The sequence below is a fragment of the Sparus aurata genome, chromosome 6 (assembly GCF_900880675.1).
Source record: "Sparus aurata chromosome 6, fSpaAur1.1, whole genome shotgun sequence".
NCBI classification, from domain to species: Eukaryota; Metazoa; Chordata; class Actinopteri; order Spariformes; family Sparidae; genus Sparus; species Sparus aurata.
The window spans coordinates 7,509,462-7,528,588 of NC_044192.1; the positions used below are offsets into that span (position 1 = coordinate 7,509,462).

At 40.0% G+C, this 19,127-nt stretch overlaps 1 protein-coding gene across 4 annotated transcripts; it reads left to right on the top strand.

Moving 5' to 3' along the window:
* The first annotated feature begins 1,887 nt into the window (after nt 1–1,887).
* Nucleotides 1,888–17,519, top strand: LOC115582858 (NACHT, LRR and PYD domains-containing protein 3-like). 4 transcript variants are annotated; one of them, XM_030419079.1, is made up of 19 exons: nt 1,888–1,976; nt 5,136–5,231; nt 6,024–6,262; nt 6,391–8,224; nt 9,025–9,198; nt 9,315–9,488; nt 10,863–11,036; nt 11,124–11,297; nt 11,423–11,596; nt 11,769–11,891; nt 12,360–12,491; nt 12,811–12,857; nt 13,081–13,226; nt 13,403–13,458; nt 14,280–14,497; nt 15,123–15,394; nt 15,489–15,602; nt 15,714–15,855; nt 16,358–17,519. In XM_030419079.1, the coding sequence occupies exons 3-19, from the start codon at nt 6,034–6,036 to the stop codon at nt 16,690–16,692; spliced, it is 4,518 nt and encodes a 1,505-aa protein (XP_030274939.1). In that variant the 5' UTR covers nt 1,888–1,976; nt 5,136–5,231; nt 6,024–6,033; the 3' UTR covers nt 16,693–17,519. The 4 variants fall into 4 exon arrangements, 3 of the variants coding, with proteins under 3 accessions (XP_030274939.1, XP_030274940.1, XP_030274942.1); XR_003984260.1 differs by lacking the exons at nt 15,123–15,394; nt 16,358–17,519; XM_030419080.1 differs by lacking the exons at nt 15,489–15,602; nt 15,714–15,855; nt 16,358–17,519 and having other exon boundaries at nt 15,107–15,239.
* Nucleotides 17,520–19,127: the final 1,608 nt, after the last annotated feature.

Genomic DNA, 19,127 nt, shown 5'->3' on the forward strand with positions numbered 1-19,127 from the left:
GCTTTCATTCTGTGCTCCTGGATACATTTTTACAATTTGTACTGTTTTCTCACTAGATAGGACAATTACATGCTAATGCAGGGGGCTTTGTCTCATAATAAAACTCATTATGAATAATAAATAACCCTCATGCAACTGATTAAAGACAAGATTTAGTACATAATTTAGTGTAAAGAACAGTAAATTGTTTTGGGCTGTTATCTCAGCCTCTCTGTTTTCTGTCTGTTGAGCATGTGAATGACCCTGGACTGCCATCTAGTGGCCAGTCTTAGCAAGGTATAAAAGGGTGGAGACTATGAGCCCTGTAAACTCACCTGTGCGCATCTTCACCTGTGCGCATCCCAATCGCCTTCTCCTTTGTCCCCGCTGGGAAGGCGCTGCATCTGTGCTGCCGAGTCTTTTCTTTGTCTGGATTATTTGTGGTACTCCCAGTAAGTTTGCTTTGAACCATGTATTGTAATCACGTACCATCTTTATGTTGACTAGGTTGCTGCAGTCTGTCTTAAGTTTGTTTATTGTTAATAGGAGGCAGATGGCTTTCCAAACGGCACCTTCAACATAACAAACAATTAGCTCCCTTGGTAAAGTGGAACGAGGTATGTGAAACTCAAATTTTGGGCTATTACTTTTATCCTTGAGGTGTCTAGATTTATTTTTGGGTGATCAAGTTTTAACAATGAGTGTAAACATATTCTAATAAATGTATCTCTTTTGTATTTTATTATTGAATGGGGGTGATTGTATTGAGGGGTTGGAAATTGTATTAGGAAATTGTAAATCTAATGTTTCATGTATTTAATCTAACCTCTTTATTTTCTTTCTGTATTTCCTTTTCATAGTTTTCACGGTGCTACAGCACACAATAAAATTTAAGCACCCGTCAGAATCTCTCCGCCTCATTTTGTTGATGCCAAGGGTCCGTTACATATAGTATGGGATATTTTCATTTAAAGAAATCAGTGACATCACCTAAACAGACTTGTGTTTAAATGGTTGAAATCCTGAAAATGATTGAATATTTGTTAATTTATTATCAGAGATAATGTTTCTAGGAAACTGTCAACCAGTGAAAGCTGAAAATAATGTTGATATGTAGTATTTTCATGGCAGACACTTTTTGTGCAAACTATGCTCTGAAAAATAACTATTATTATTATTACTATTATTATTATTAAAGAAAGTTTAGAGATGGAAAGACTAACTCTTATAAATAGGGAACAAACACATATTTGGAATAAGTTATGCTGTAAAGGAAGGCTGATAAAAACAGTAGAAATATTTAATCAAATTAAGGAGATTAACTAAATGGTCCCCACCCCAATCACTAACACTCACATACACACGCAGACATATGAACATCTCTTATTTTTCCATTAGTTAATTTCAATTTTCTCTATTTTATTATTATTATTGTTTTTTTTCTTTTGTTTTTTTTTGTGTGTGTATGTTAATTTCCTTTTTCTGAGATCCTCATCTGGAAACTACCGGTTTGTTTAGTATATTTGTTTGTTCTGTTTACTTTAAGGCATGTTATTTACTTTGTGAATATATACCTGGAAAAAAAAAATGCAAGGTACAATAATGCAAAGAAATTGAAATGATTGATTATGTTTGTGAAGGTAAGAAACCTAAAGTAGTAAAAAAAAAAAAAAAAACTATTATTATTGTTTTATAATTGCATAAGTTATCTTCATTGTTACTTTCTTTCTCGTCTCCGTTTTTTTTGTTTTCACCCTCCATTCAGAAGAAATGCAGAACATCAGTCACTGCGAACTGCAGCCTCATCCCGACCTAAGGGGGCAGCAAAGAGATGCGAGACGTCCCGGTTACCGGAAGTAGTCCAAAAAAAGACAACGAAGAAGAAAAAGAAGACGTCACAACAGTGGCGCGTAATTCAACATGAAGCGGAGACGTCAAATTTTCTAAAGAGGAATAGGAGAAAACACAACTTTCATGCAGATTTGAAAGTGTATCTGGTAAGCCATAGACTCTTCAGTTGTTTTCTGTCTTCCTACAACACTTTACTGCCGTAAAGCGGGAAATATATCTCGATAGTTGAACTTCAAACTACGCGAATTAGACCGATGTGACCTGTCCAGCTCGGAGGAAGACTCGTCTGGATGAAAATTAGGAACTTGTTGTCCACCTTGTTACGACTGGAAAAGGGCACCGATTGTGTTTTGACATCGTTTCTACTGATAGACACCGTCTTTGTTTAGGGGCGGTAAAGTTACCCGTGAAAGTCATGTTTGCTACGATCTCCAGAACACACTATTTTATTTATTTTTTTATTTTTTTATTTTATTTAGCTAGCTAGCTAGCATGTGCCTGGTTCTTTGTTGTCTTCAATTTGATAGTTGGTGACACACACTATTATACAGGTCAAACTTCGCTTAACATAACTTAACTGCACTGTACAGTGTTATAATCACTAGACTCTGCCAGAGAACAAACACACGTGTGTTTATAAGAGCCAGAGATCAGAGGGGTGTACTGCGAAGCCAGTTTAGTGGGTTAGCGAGGTATGTTGAGTCTAAAGCCAGGCTTCCCTGTACTACAAAGGTGGCTCTCTTTTAACCTAGCTAGATCACCATGATAACTTATGCTTAGCTCATAACCTAGTCCCGACCAGGTTATGTTCAGAGTTTCAGCTTAAAATCGGCTATGAAAGCGCCGCTGTTTCACTGTGTAACTCATTCGGAGATGGCGTCACCATTCATTGAGAACCCGGTGGACCTGGGAGCAAGAATTATTCGGGCAGCACTACGACGTGAGCGGCGCTGATCCGCTGGCATTTCCTGATGAAATTCTCTATGAGCGATATAGATTTTCAGCCGGGGGAATACGCAGGTTTTGCATTAGCTCACTTATTGAGCCGAGCAGGAATGCCACTGGAAGAAGCCGTGCGCTCACTGTCGGGCAAACTGTTTGTGTAGCCCTTCGTTTTTTGCCACGGGAACCGATTTGCATTCAGTTGGTGATGCAGAAAATCTGATCAAGAACACACACTGACAACATGATGGGGCAGCTTGGCTACATACCACTTTGAATGATGTTTTTGTATTTGGCTCTAACTTGCTGCCATGTCCAACTGCTGCTTCCACATCTTAATAAAATGCAATATGAAATATTAGTTAGGCCAACCTAGTATTTATTTGTCACAGATAATGGGTAAAGTTAATTATTTCTTTGATGTGGCCATGAATAAACTGATGAACTGATCAATGTTTCACCCGTTGTAGAGCAGTGTACGCCCAAACACAAATCTTACAGGCTTGAGCGATTTTCACTGTCAAAAGGGTCTTTATTGTCATTGTACAGGGACAGTAGCTACATTTGCTTGTTCATCCCGACACAGTAATAAAAAAAAAAAACACTGAACATTTATAGCCTACACACACTCAGCCTCGCTTTCAATAAAACACACACGCGCATTCTATAACTGAGATCAGTAAAATGTGAAAACAATATAAATATACAAAAATGGAAAAAGATAGTTTTTGCTTCAGTTTATTTATTTTTCAAATGGATGAGGGTTAATATGTAAAAGTTGCACAATGTTGAGCTTTCAGAAATTAAAACACTAAGGGCTTAATATAATATTGATCATTGTTAACTTACGCATTTACACGGTCAGCAATTTTCTGCCAGCAGCCCTCCCTCGCTCTATTGGCGGCGACAGTGTTACTTTTTGCCTTGATGGTTTCTTTATATAATTCTTCATAGCCTTGCATAATAACAATCTGCTCATCTTGAGTAAAATATGTGGGCCGGGATCGATCCATTTTCGCACGGAAGTAGAATAATATGACGTCAAACGCCCCCTTTTACATGTACGCGCGCAGAGCACAAAGCAGAGAACCGGACTTGACAAAGTAAGTTGATAACCACCGTCGCAGTACCGTTTAACTCTGTTTGGGGACTTGGGGCTTTGTTGAGCTGCATCATGAGCACAAAGCCTGGCTATGTTGAGCCCCCTTCGCAGTACAGGTCTCGGCTCTGAAGTCCAACCCCTCCTAGCTGAGAGAGCAGGAGCTGACAACAAGCTGCAGGATTCAGGATGGAAGCAGCTGTGTGATTTTGCCGAAGAAAACACACTGAGAATAGCAAGATTAATTTACATCTTTACTTAAACAATGACTGAAACAATTACTCTTGTAGAATCAGAATTGGCTTTATTAGGTATTTATACACAAACAAGGAATTGACTCTGGCTAAGTTTGCTCTCAGTGTACAGTGGATAGTTTAATAAACATTACATCTAAACAATATATAAATATTTGAAAAATTAAAACTAATCGGTGCAAGATGGTTCAATTGTAATGAGTGCAGAATTTCCAACAGTTTTTACAGGGGTTGTTGCACAGTGGTTTTTCGGAAAGTGTCTCTGTGTCTGGTCGTTTTGGCGTACAGTGCTCTGTAACGCCTGCTGGAGGGGAGGAGCTTGAACAGTTTGTGAACAGGGTGTGAGAGGTCTGCAGAGATGTTAACCTGTCTTTTTCTTAACCCTGGACTAGTACAAGTCCCATAGGAGGGCAACTCGGCTCCAATTATCTTTCCTAGAGACCTGATTTACCATTGCAGTCTGTTCCTGTCCTGTTAATTTCAAATCCGTAACAAACATTGGCGGAAGTTCAGAGAACAGACTGAAGATCCTGGTGTGGAACCTGATTAGAAGCTCCTGAGCGAAGTTGAACTTCCTGAGTTTTCACAGGACGTAAAACCTTTGCTGGGCCTTTTTCCTTTTACCAAAATATACAACAATCAATTTTCTTTCAATGGACTATCTGCTACAACTCTCCATACAAAGTTTCACTTGTCCAACACTGTACAAGCAACATGTTAGATTGAACTTGTGAACGCAGCATTTCATTTATCAGAGGATCTAATCAAATTTAGACAAACAGCAGATTTTGACAAATTATTATAGCTGCACAGGATCACAGTTAGAAGCTTTAGAAAACCCTGAAGCCTTTACAGGCGAAACTGAACTGCTTTGAGCAAGTAAAAGGAAACTATGATCAAGCAGCAAATCAGGTCAGTGATGCGCTAAGAGGGGAGGAAGTTTAAAAGCTGACAGTTTCAACTTCAACGTTATGGTTGTATGACTGTGTGTTGTTTCTGGTTCACTGCAGAATAACTGAGGATGAGTGGTTTGGAGAAAGAGGAACACAGATCAGACTCTCTATCAGTGAAGACTTGAGTGATGAACCTGGACCCTCAAACATAAAGTAAGACCCTGTCTCTGCTGTTGATAAACAGATTCATCAGACCATATTGAAAGGCTTTTTGTCCAGATTTAACTTTTTAAATACAGTTTTGAAGTTATACATTAGATAAGATATACTTTAATGTGGGTTGTTTTGACTCCACACAGCAGTTCCACAACAAATGAGCAAATAAACATCACAGAGTGTCAAACCAGCAGTCATGAATATTTTATAAAAGTAACGACATTAGCCAGCCACTAAATATAAAACATACAGCATGAAGCATATAAACACCCACAAGTTTTTGAAGTCTTCTCTTATGTGGCCTCTTCTCTCTTAGGCCACATGTTAAGGCGGGCCAGATCCAACTGTCATTTATTACATAGAAACCTGATGAGAAGATGGTCCACTACAGTGCTGTAATTACTTTTATTTCTGACTTAGTACACCTGAGGTCCTATATTTATGATGGTACAACACATGCACATGTATATTTAATTTTACTAGCTGTATTTTATTTGAAAAAGAATCCAAGGAACTGTAGTTGTTGCCAAGGAGTTGGAGACCAATACAATTCCAATTCTGATACCTAAAATCAGAAATGATAATTTGTTCCCATAACTGAATAAACAAGCTGTTCTAAGAGGAAAATAATGTACCCAGAACACTGATTGAAGCTAGAAAGTTAGCAGGGTCTCATGAAGACAAAAAGTTTTGTTTATTTAGTTTGTTGAGGTATAAAAATTCAGTTGATAAAGATCTTCTGAACTACATAGTGCACCTTTTTAAGAAGAATTTTCCTCTTGTCCACAGAGAGCTGGAAATGTGGAGTCCTGCCTCTGCAGAAAAGCAGCCGTCCTGCTGTGGTTTGTGTCAGGATGTCCTGAAGGATCCAATCTGTACCAGCTGTGGACATTGGTTCTGCAGACAGTGCATCACCTCAAACTGGGATCAGTCTGCTCCGTCAGAGAAAGTCTTCTGCCCCAAGTGTAGAAAAAGACCCAGAACAAGACCTGGACTGCAGGCAGCCAGTCAGACCAGCACCGTATTAAGTAAGATCGTACATCTGTATGCAGATGTCAATTTAAAGCTTTGCTGCATTTAAAAAAATCTCTATTCTATCTTCATTCTTTCTTCTTTATTACACCATTTATAATTTGACCTTTTTATTGTCCTACAGGGGACTTTGGTCTGCAGGAGGTTCTAGATGAGCATAAAATCAGTCTGAGAAGCAGATATGAACGTGTGACTGAAGAAACTGATAAAGCAGGAAGTGGAATCCTCCTCAACAGGATCTATACCGAGCTCTACATCACAGAGGGACAGAGTGAGGAGGTTAATACCCAACATGAGATTTGGCAGCTTGAGACAGCTTCCAAGTTGGAGAATCTCCATGAAACTCCAATTAAGTGTAGTGATATCTTTAAAGCCTTACCTGGCCAACAGAGAAACATCAGAGTTGTTCTGACGAATGGTGTCGCTGGTGTTGGAAAAACCTTCTCAGTGCAGAAGTTCACTCTGGACTGGGCGGAGGGCTTGGAGAACCAAGATGTCAGTCTGTTGATTCTACTTTCGTTCAGGGAGCTGAACTTGATCAAAGATGAGCAGTACAGTCTTCTCAGGCTTCTCCATGTTTTCCATCCAACATTACAGAAAGTGACAGCAGAGCAGCTCGCTGTCTGTAAACTTCTGTTCATCTTTGACGGCCTGGATGAAAGCAGACTTTCACTGGACTTCAACAACAATGAAGTTGTGTCTGATGTCACACAGAAGTCATCAGTCAGCATGCTGCTGTCCAACCTCATCAAGGGGAATCTGCTTCCCTCGGCTCTTGTCTGGATCACTTCCCGACCGGCAGCAGCCAGTCAGATCCCTCCTGAATGTGTTGACAGGGTAACAGAAATACGAGGCTTCACTGACGCCCAGAAGGAGGAGTACTTCAGGAGGAAATTCAGTGATGAAGATCTGTCCAGCAGAATCATCTCACACATCAAGACCTCCAGGAGCCTCCACATCATGTGTCTGATCCCAGTATTCTGCTGGATCGCTGCTATAGTTCTGGACTGCATGTTGACTACAGACCAGAGAGGAGAGCTGCCCAAGACCCTGACTGACATGTACTCACACTTTCTGCTGGTTCAGACAAAGAGGAAGAAGCAGAAGTATGATGAGGAACATGAAATGAGTCCAGGGGAGCTTGACTGGGCTGACAGGGAAGTTCTGTTGAAGCTGGGGAGGCTGGCGTTTGAACATCTGGAGAAAGGAAACATCATGTTCTACAAAGAAGACCTGGAGCGGTGTGGTCTTGATGTCACAGAGGCCTCGGTGTACTCAGGAGTTTGTACAGAGATCTTCAAAAGCGAGAGTGTGATCTTCCAGAAAACCATCTACTGCTTTGTTCATCTGAGCGTTCAAGAGTTTCTGGCTGCAGTCTACATGTTCCACTGTTACACCAACAGGAACAGAGAGGTACTGGAAGACTTCTTTGATGATGATGATGATGATGATTCATTCATTGTCAGTGATGATGATGACGACTACAACAAGTCATCTTTGGATAACTTCCTGAAGAGAGCAATGGAGAAATACTTAGAGAGTGAAAATGGCCACCTTGAGTTGTTTGTTCGCTTCCTTCATGGCCTGTGTCTGGAGTCCAACCAGAGACTGTTAAGAAGCCTACTGGGTCGAACAGACAACACTCCCGAAATCATCCAGAGAGCCATCAAAAACCTGAAGACAATGAAAACGGATGATATCTCTCCTGATAGATGCATCAACATATTCCACTGTCTGACAGAGATGAATGACAATTCAGTTCATAAGGAGATCCAAGAGTTCCTTAAATCGGAGAACAAATCAAAGAAGAAACTCTCGGAGATCCACTGCTCAGCTCTGGCCTACATGCTGCAGATGTCAGAGGAGGTTCTGGATGAGTTGGACCTGAAGAAGTATACAACATCAATAAAGGGAAAACAACGACTGATTCCAGCTGTCAGGAACTGCAGAAAGGCTCGGTTAGTACTCGTGTCGTCTAGCAGGACCAAAGAGTTTTAGAGTTATATGTACTGCCTCCTTAGAAACCTTTAGCCTAGCCATGATTTGTTGCTGACCATGTTTGCTTAAGATAACCCTTTGACTTCTGAAACGTTTACTTACTTTCTGATTATTTCTCAGTTTACGTGACAATATTGAAGAATACTTGTACTACTTTTGCTTCACTCCACAACAAATGAATTATGAACAATTTATTTCAATTCTAGTATCGTAAAGTTATGCAATTAAGTTTCCAGGAGGTTGAATATCTGCAGCAGTTCTGTTTTGAAAATCACAAAATTGTTTGTGCAAATATTTGTTTTTATTAACAGATGCTCACATTACAGTGCAATTGTGATACCAAAAATATATCATGTTTCCATTCATGCATCAGAAAATATTATATTAAAAAGAAATGTAAAAATACACGTACTAAATATATAAATAAACAAACAAATAAATAAATAATTGAAACGGGGGACACCAAAAAAACATTTGGCTAACTATAAGGATATTCCCACTAAAATCCTTGTATAAGTAAGATATTACTAGTATAAAACCTAAAGCATATTTTAATCATAGACTTATAAAAGGATCGGACATGATCAGGGTTGGGGAAAGAAAAAAATTAATTGCACAGCATACTCCACCCACCCATCTCCCGTATGGTTCTCCATTTCCTGTCATTCACTTTATATGAATATGTAGTACATACACACTCCCGTGCATACACGTATGTATAAAATCACTCATTTCTTTTACACAATCTCTGTATCCGTAGACTTTCTGGCTGTGAACTTTCAACCATACATTGCAACACTGTTGCCTGGGCTTTAAAGTCTAACCCGTCTCACCTGAGAGAGCTTGATCTGAGTAACAATTATCCAGGAAACCCAGGAGTGGAGCTGCTGTCAGATGGTCTCGAGAGTCCACACTGTAGACTGGAGAATCTGAGGTCAGTTCACATTGTGTGTTACTTTGAATTGTGTGTCTTTAATCTGAAAAGATTTGCGTTTTTATGTGAGCAGAAATTTTTCCATAAAAATGTCTGGTGTGAAATTTATTTTACAGACTCAATCACTGTGAAATAACACCGAGCGGCTGTGCATCTCTGGGCTCAGCTCTGTCCTCAAACCCCTCCTATCTGAGAGTGCTGAAGCTGAGCAGCAACAAGCTGCGTGATTCAGGAGTGATGCAGCTGTGTGGTTTTCTGAGGAGTCCACTCTGTAGACTGGAAACTCTGAAGTAGGAACTTCATATTGTCTTAAAATTTTAGCATTGATTTCTCAAAATCCACCCACTACTTTAATCTGTTGAGATACTATGACTGAGTGAAATGTTTTCTGCAACAGTAAAAGCACCCAAAAGAAAGTTCCTCTTGGTTTCAACCTCCATGTTTCCCATAAATGTGTCTATTGAGATTGGTTTATGCTGACATTGTACTCTCCACCTCAAGTGCAGAGATAGAGAAAAATTAAGAGGAAACAGCATACATCAGGGTAAGCTGCGAGTCATTATTAAAGGGATATTCCGGTGTAAATTTAATCCATGGTCTAACACATCGTGAAACTGTGTTAGACTCCCTCTCGAAAGATCAAGTTAGCTGACCGCTAATTTACGGAGTTTTAGCAGCCTCAGAAAAAGACCACACGATAACAATTCATTGCAGTATACGCCTCCAACAAAAATTTACCACTCTTCTGCAGCAGCTTCCTGTTGACGGGTAGTCCCGACGAGTCGATTACCGAGTGCAGTAGAGTTCCTTGGCTCAAGGGTGAAAATGTATGATTATGACTCGATGGAAAAACAATCAAAGTTCATATGTGTCTTACGTAACAGTTTATAACAGTTATTATCGAGAGTGGACAGGGAAAAGAACAGAATTGAGCATTTCTAACTGCACTCGGTAATCATTGGGTCGGGACTTCCCCGACCTGGAAGCTGATGGAGGAGAGTTGAAATCTGTTTTTAGCTTGCCAATAGAAATTCAGCTAAGCTAGCGGAGGTTAGATGTCCTGGACTATGTGCTGAGACACTATTTGTACTGTTGCTGAAGTTTGGTGCATTATTTTTGGCTTTTTGGTAGCAGTTTATAGTTGGATCCATTTACTGCAGTGTATTGTTGTTGTGCGGTCATTTCTGAGGATGCTAAAGCTACATGAGCTAGCGCTCTACAAACTTTATCTCTCGAGGGGGGGTCCCACTCGGTGTCACGGTGTGTTAGAGCATGGATTATTAAATTTACACCGGAATATCCCTTTAAGCTAATAAATGCAGCTCTAGTTGTGGATGATTAAGGGGGGTAATTAGATTGGTTGGTGAGTTGACACAAATGTAGTTCCCTTTGCAGTGAGCTGTAACCGCTGTTTCATGCAGCTTCTTTGTGTGATCACTTTCAGTCAGGCTTAGACAAAAGCATTTTAAATAATTCATGTAAAAACATCTTATTTATAAAGCTATAGAAGGCTCATACAGCTCACCCTGATGTACGTCGTCCTCATATCCCTGACTACAAAATTGCAAAATTGAAACGACCCATTGAGCCACAGTGGAAACATTTATTGGCTATGTGATGGCTTTAAAAAAAGCAGAATTTTCCTTTATTTGTCGTTTATACAGATTGGGACGCTGCAGTCTGTCAGAGATCGGCTGTGCTTCTCTGGTCTCAGCTCTGGAGTTTAACCCCTACCATCTGAGAGAGCTGGAGCTGAGTGAAAACAAGTTGTGCGATCCAGGAGTCAGAGATCTCTGTGATCTTCTGCTGAGTCCACTATTTAGACTGAAGACTTTGAAGTAGGGCAACCAAATTTACTGGTGTATGAAACACTCCTTGCATATTGTGATTATATAAAGTTTATTACATTTTTTTTCTTTTTGCAGATTGTCAAAATGTAGGATCACACATGAAAGGTGTTATTCTCTGGCCTTAGTTCTAAAGTCCAACCCTTCCCACCTGAGAGAACTGGACCTGAGTAGAAATGAGTTGAAAGATTTAGGAGTGAGGCATCTCTGTGTTGGACTGAAGAGTCCTCTCTGTCAACTGGAAACTCTGAGGTCAGCACACTGTCATTTCTTGGTGATGATCCATCTTCAAAGAACAGATCCTAATAAAATGATATCTCGTACATGGATGTTTTTGTACATTCAGTCTTTTATTCATATGTGTCCTGTGAGAGCAGGCTTGTAAGGTGTGATCTCTCAGAGATCAGCTGTGCTTTTCTGGCCTCGGCTCTGAGGACCAACCCCTCCCATCTACAAGAGCTGGACCTGAGTGACAACGAGCTGCAGGATTCAGGAGTGAAGCAGCTGTCTGATCTTGTGAAGAGTCCAAACTGTAGTCTGCAGACTCTGAGGTCAGTAGAGAGTTGGAGTCAGTCCATGCTGATCGGCCCATTTGTTGGTCTCAGAGGTGATAATTTGGACAATACAATTAGCTGAATTATTATCAGTTGGAGTTATTAGAAGAGATTGGAGCCTTATGTTCAATCAGCATATCAGAATTGTGTATATTTTCTGTATGTGTAGGTACTTCAGTGCTGGGGGTTCACCTGTCACAGTGAAGTTCAGTGATTCTCCAGGATCCAGCTGTGACCAGTCTAAAGATAGACCTTCAGATGTCTGTAATGAACCTGGATTTTCAGGCACAAAGTAAGAAAGCGTTTCTACTGTAAACTGAGCTGAACTGTTTAGACAAAAGAATACAATTCAATAATGCCCTTTACTGTAATATAGGGCTTGCCCAAAAGCTTTTTAAGCTTCTACTGTTGCATTGATGTCCAAAACTGTCTTTGAATGCTTCTTCTCTTTTCTTTTCTTTCATTTTTCTTGACGTTGCATTGGCTGCACAGAAAGGGGGTAAAAGACTGGTAAAAAGTGAGGCGTGGAGTTGTTCTATGGCGTTCAATTAGTCTGAAAACCTATGCTATGATATAAACACACAGAACATTATTTTAAAGGAAACCCATTCTTGCAAGGTAGCTCTTGGGCTCTGCGAGCACAGGACTGTGACGAGTCTAACTACACACGCTGAGGGGTTCAGAGTGTAGACTGTTGGCAATAAATGATCAATTTCTCTGTGTCAAGTTTATCTGAAATGTGTAAATACTGTATGTGTAGGTTCCTCAGTGTTGAGGGTTCACCCGTCACAGTGACTGGATACCAGAAGTTTAGTCATTCTTCAGAATCCAGCTGTGACCAGTCTGAAGATGGACCTTCAGGTGTCAATGAACCAGGACCTTCAGACACAAAGTAAGAAAGACGTTTCTACTGTAAACTGAGCTTGACTTTAAAGTAATGCACTATACTGTAATATAGGGCTTACCTGAATGTTTCTAGGCTTCTGATGTTGCATTGGTAATTTACCTCCAAAGCTTTTCTTCTTTTCCTTTTCTTCTTTGCCTCCTTCGCTGTCTTCTTCTTCCTCCTAGTGACTGTGGTTGTGTCAAATCACAAGTTTTTGTCTAGTGAAGAGAAGGCCCTTGATTTTGAGAGAGTTATACAGTTATTACTTATCAATATATTATTTTATGACTTGTCTTGAGCGATGACACTGTGTTTGTTCTTAAAGGATTGGTGACAGAGACACCAGGGCTCCACCTGACAGACATGAAGGACGTGAGTTAAAGAAGCTAATTGAACTGTTTTGTTGATTTCTTTCTTCATTTTGACTTTAGTAGAGGGTTTGCCAGTAGATAACAACAGGTAACATGGGTAGAAAGACATGCAACAAAGGGCCCAGGTTAGCTTTGAACTGTGAATTTGGCAGTTAGAAGTTTCTGAATATTGGGTCACCAGGTTGTCCAAAAGTTTGATATCTGCTGTGTTTTCCAACCACTAGATCCATCCACATCTAAGTCAAACCTCCCTGTGTCTGAGGCCATCACAGAGGAGAGTGAGGATGAAGAGGATCAGCTGTGTCCTGATGATCCAGAGAGGTCGAGGCAGCAGCATCAGCTTCGGTGTGGAGATGTACTGAATAAAAATGTCAGTTTCCCTATTTATTTATTTTATTCATCTGTCAGTGATCGGACTTGGACCCCTCCAGGATTTAATATTAATTCTAGATGACATTAAAACTACTCGCTGCTGTCCAGTCCTTTATGTATTCTAAATGATCAGTCCAGTCTAATGAACTAATGTTTTGACATCTTCAATTCTAGGACAAGCAGAATTTCACCCCCGAACTGCTGACTGAGTCTGGAAAGACATCATACAGGTAACCAAAACATAAACTTTAGTTGAAAGTTAAACCTTTTCAATTGATAATAATGATAATAGTAATTCAGCTAATTTCAGTGCTGAAGGCACCAGTATTTTCAGCAGATCTGTTTGGCGAATGGTCAGACAGCTTCAGAACCCTCTTCCACTCCAGTACACACCTTTCAAATGTGGGCTTGGTGTCAGACTATTTCTCCAATTTCTGAAACTGACAATCTGACTCTTTTCACTCATTGACTTGTCAGATATGTCTCAGCTCTTTGTTGTTTACTGTATGAATGACTAAATGATAAATTAAGTTGAACTTAGCACTCATACACTTCCCCATGTTAGTACTTGCTCAGCTGCTGCCTGAACTGTACCTCGTTCAGCCATTCAGTCTGGTCCCCAATGTTGAATTAATGCAGCAATCACATCTTTTTGTTTTCTTCAGCAAACTCATTTAGTCTGAGTAACCATCGACCCTATTACAAGACACTGTACCATCAAAATAATTCTGTATCTGTTATTTAAAGGTAAAAAAGTAACATAATTTAAAAGTTTTCATTTGACATATTTTAGAATTGGGTTGGATATCTGGTTGTTGTTTGACATGCAGTTTGAGGTCACAACGCCTGATTAATCACCTCAATAATCAACTGATCTGTTGTACGATTGGATGGATTTCAGTGTGAGCAGAAAATGTGCAGGTTTTACATAGGGGAACATTTAAAACATTTTGTACAAGATAAATTAAAACGCAGTGTTTTCAGGTCTTAAATCAACAGATCTTTTGACAGCAGTCCAGCTTGTTACTAACAGCTCCTCTGTGTCCTACAGGTTCAGGTGTCCTGGTCCAGGTGTGTTCCACTGTGAATCGACTGGACTGGTGTTTGTTATGGTTCAGGAGGCGGAGCTGCTGTACAGGACTGTCCACTGGGATAAGAACCTCCTCGATCCAGCTGGCAAGATGGCTGCAGGGCTGCTGTTTGATATCAAGTGTTCAGAGGACGCTGCTGTCTGTCAGCTCCACCTGCCTCACTGTGAAGTTATGGATGGTAAGAACACTATCGCGCTGTTTTAATAAAGAGTTTTGTCAGAGCCATGTTAAGTCCTTTTATTCTTTCAACAGAAAATTAATTCATTTTGGTAATAAAATTCTTTAAAGTTACTCCTTTAGTAGCCTGATTATGGCACCACGTCCCTCCATCACAACACGGATGTTTCAGACTCTTGACACCCAAACTGTCCAATGAGGATGAAAATGCCAAGATAAAAAGTATGGATGACACAAGAAGAAATTTCTTGGTCTCCAAATTCATCAGGATTTTTCATCTGTGGATCCTGAATATTATTATTATTATTATTATTATTATTATTATTATTATTATTATTATTATTTACAAAATCTTTTTACTTATTTTTATGTCATGTCTAGTTATTGTTTATTTGGACTGACACAATTAATCCTTCCCCTGCAGGAGCAAGTGCACGGTCCCTTATAGGCCTCTCATCCACCAACACAGAATGTTGTGTGTTCAGTAAACTGCTGAACCTGGGCTACATTTTAACCCTACAACTAGAATCGGTGTCCTGGGAGAGGAAATTAGGAAAAACTAGGAATGAAATTGTAATGAGGTTGTTATGAGTGTAATCAAAGTTCACAGCTCTGTGTTTTCACAGCTCCGCTGCCTGAAGGTCTGCTGTCTGTCGTCCACATCACTGATGATGGAATGAATTTCCTCGAGCCGCTGGAGATTACAGACACTCATGTGGTTGTCACAGTTTCTCACTTCTCCGCCCTTGGCATAGTGAAGAATTTTATTAAATGGTTTTTGAACAACACTAAAACAGTTTGTGGCAAAGTCCTGCTGTTTCTTGGACAACCAAACCCAAAAACACAGAGGCGAAAACTGCACGTGTTTCTCCTGCCGTGGAACATCCATCAGGACGTGGTAAAGCTCCGTGTTACAGCTGTCAGTCCAAATTGTCTCACTGTCTGTCTCAATGTAATTTTCCCTTTGTTAAAATGTTCTCATGTCTCTTCAGGTGAGCGCACAGCAGCGATATTCAGAGAACATCCAGGTTCCTTCAAAATGTAAATTCATTGAAGATCAGAGTTACACTCTTCACTGTCCTCAGGCCGTTAAAATACAGCCTAAGGTGAGAATTTGATATAAAAGAATTTTTTAGTGCTGCAGACATGATTCATCAAAAAGTCCTTGGTGACCTCAAGTTTACATTTGACACTTTAAATATTTTGGCACTTTTCAGAGTGCAAATTTCGACCTGGAGTTTGGACCAGATTACTACCCAGCATTTGAGGTCCGTCTGGCTACGACTACAGAAGAAGTGACTTTAATCGTCAAAGATCAAAGAGAAATGGTGGTCTGGGAGCATGACGTTGATCTCACCGGTAAGACTTCATCCTGTGCACTGGCGATAGCCGTGGCTGGAGGTATAATGTTTTCAGTTGGCTGTTTGTCTCTCCTGTTCTTGTAAAAGCAATATCAGAAGAACGCCATGAGGCAGTTTCTTCAGATTTGGCACAATCATCCACTGGGCCTCAAGGATGAACTGATCAGATTGTTGGTCAAAGTTTTTTCACAACTTTTTACACAAATGGATATAATGGGATAAAACAAAAAAGTTAAGGCAACTATCCCCATAGATCAACCTCACTATGAGGTCATGATGTTCTGCAAAAAAGGTTCTGGCCAACATTCAATTCCAAAGCTCAGGAACAACTTTAGAGCTGTGCAGAGGTGTACAATGATAAATGATACAGATCCAAATAAAAATCTGGATCTAGCAGATTTAAATACCTTTTATTTGATACTGTATTAGAATTGACTCAGAGTTGCCTTCTTCTTAATCTGATGGTTTGTTATAAAATGTCTATCCTTGATATCTTTCAGATTCAAGCAGGAGAACTCCACAGATGAACGTCCCAGCAGAGGATTTGGTCCCAGCAGAGGACGATGTGCCTGCAGACGAGAAGCTGAGGGTTATTAGGGAGGAGTTTGTAAAGCGAGTGTCTGAACCTGTTCTGAACGGGCTTCTGGATAAACTTTATCCGGATGTCATAAGTAATGAAGAAATGCAGTCAATCAGAAAACAATCTGTCCCACAGGATAAAGCACGGGACTTGATCGACGCAGTGGAAAAAAGGGGACCTAAAGCCAGCTCGGTCCTGATCACTGCTCTCTGTGAGTTGGATCAGTATCTTTCCAGCCAGCTGAAGTTGAGCTGAAGAATAATCAAGAAACATGTGATGATGAATCTTTATAACAGCTGGCTGTTTAAGGTTGTTTTCACATCTGGAGATTTGCTCAGGACCGGGGGTGGGGGGTGAAATGATAAAAGTGATGCATTTCAGTTCTGGTCCATCCATCGTCATCCTGCATCACCAGATCCCAGCTGGGGAAATCAAATTCTGGTGACTGACAGAAGCTCATGCAGCACTTTAATGCTTCTAGTTTGTATACTCATGTTGTTTTGGTGTCAGAAAGATACTAATTCACGTTACTGTGTCTCAGGGGTAGAACCAGCGTCTTGTTATCAGAAGGTTGCTGGTTCGATTCCCCTGGTCTGCATGTCGAAGTGTCCTTGGGAAAGATACTGAACACCGAACTGCTCCTGATGTGCTGGTCGGCACCTTGCATGGCAGCCATCGCCATCAGTGTATTAATGTATGTATGAATTACTGTAAGTCACTTTGGAGACAAGCTAAATGCCCTAAAATGTAAATGTTAATATAAATGTCGTTCAAAATGAATTGAGGCATGTCAGGGGAGTTTTAAAAAAAAAAAAAAAACCTGACACAAATGCAGTAAAGTTTACAAAAGTTCCAACAGTTTATATGAAGCAACATTCAGTATTTTGCTACATTCATATATTTGTGAATTTGCACTACATTTTTTTTATAAAGAAATATTTGTCTGCTTCATATATACATTTGTAAAACTTACATGTTTTATTTTAAATGTGGATTATTTTTTAAATGTTTTTATACAATGAGACATTTTGATTTCTGTGTAATGAAATGTGTTTATGTGGTGTCATAAATCCTGAAATACTTGTGAGGCTCGTTAATTTATCAATACTGAGACTGAACTGTTAGCTGAACTCAACAGGTGTGAAGCTGCTCTTATATTGGTATAACAAAACGTTTCCTCAGTGCTGACTAAGTCTTAGTTCCTTCTCCAAAGACAACAACAAAGACCTTTTTTTTTTATATATATATTTTTGGGGGGCCTTTTATTGACAGAACAGCTGAAGACATGACAGGAAACAGGTTGAGGGAAAGGGGGAGCGACACGCAGCAAAGGGCCCCAGGCCGGGACCAAACCCAGGTCCGCTGCAGTGAGGACAAAGCCTCTGTACATAGATAGAATTACTTTAATGATCCCAGACTGGAAAATTATTTAACATGGGACGCCCGCTATACCAACTGAGCTAAACAGCACCCCAACAGAGACCAATTTTGAGCTACACTTTTAAAGAAGTCTGCTGCTTCTGTGGTTTAAGAAGATGTGTTCTTTCGTTCATAACAATCAAAATGAGCCATGAATCCACGTGCATTCTTTAAGACAAAACAAAGTCAGAAAGTGGACAATGGAATCAGGGTGAAGAACTGAAATCTTTTTGTCTGCATCTTTCCATTTGTTTTTTATGCAACTGGACGCCTGTAAAAGGTGTTTTTTATTTCGGAACACATGTAAAGAAGAAGCTGTACGACGCTTTAAAACTTCACAGGTGTGCAGAAGGGAGCTGGGCAAAATGAGTTTTAAGTTGCATATCTCTGTATCCCAGTTTAATCATTCCTTGAATCTAGAGGTCCACACAGCCTCTCTGGTTTCCCTCATGAGACCTTATTTCAGAAGAACTTTGAGATAAGTAATGAGAGAGATAATAAATATTTTGATCCTGTTTGAATTGTCATTTCAAACAGTCCTATGCATCTGATGTTTGTTCAACTTGAGAAAGTCTGTTTTTTCATAAAACTAAAGAAATATCAGATTGTGAAAATAAATGATTATAAAGGCGACACAGCCAACAGTCTCGTTAGTGATGTCATCTCTCTGAACGGTCACCAGAAGCCACAACTTAAACACTGTAGAGCTGCTCCTGTTTATCAGCAGCTCACAGAAGAGATAACTACAGTCAGCAAAATGACCAGATTTGTTGTGATTTTCACCCTTTTTTTTTTTTTTTGGTGTCTTTCCTGTGCTGAGTTGGCGGCCATGTTGTGCTGGTGACGTGTTGAGTGAGACGATGTGGTTTACTGAGTGGTTTCACACAAAACTACATGATGTTTTACTTTATTTACGACAAACTGACTTTCTCGAGTTGAAAAATCATATTTTGAAGTGAGAAAACTTTCACTTTTCACTCTCCTTTCACTTCCATACATTGTCCAAAACAAGGTCCCATTATGGAAAGTGGAGGGTGGTGGTCAACATTAGGGTGCATTACCACCGCCTACTGTGACCGAGGTGAAGTTGGTTTAAGGTTGGATATTGGACAGACACCCAGTGGCGTCTCTTCCTCGGTGTCACCCAGTGTTGTCAGCAGGAGGACGGATAGCTGCCTCCCAGAACCCCCTACTGCGCTGGAGGCTGACTTACCATCAATATATTACACTGTTGTTTGATTGAAACAATGTGTCTTTATGCTGACTTGTTG

Excerpts from the sequence above, each read along its gene's own strand:
- LOC115582858 (XM_030419079.1), top strand. The coding sequence starts at position 6,034 with ATGTGGAGTCCTGCCTCTGCAGAAAAGCAGCCGTCCTGCTGTGGTTTG. Across the intron at positions 12,858-13,080 it reads ACCTGACAGACATGAAGGAC|ATCCATCCACATCTAAGTCA; the intron begins GTGAGTTAAAGA and ends TCCAACCACTAG. Across the intron at positions 14,498-15,122 it reads TCACTGTGAAGTTATGGATG|CTCCGCTGCCTGAAGGTCTG; the intron begins GTAAGAACACTA and ends GTGTTTTCACAG.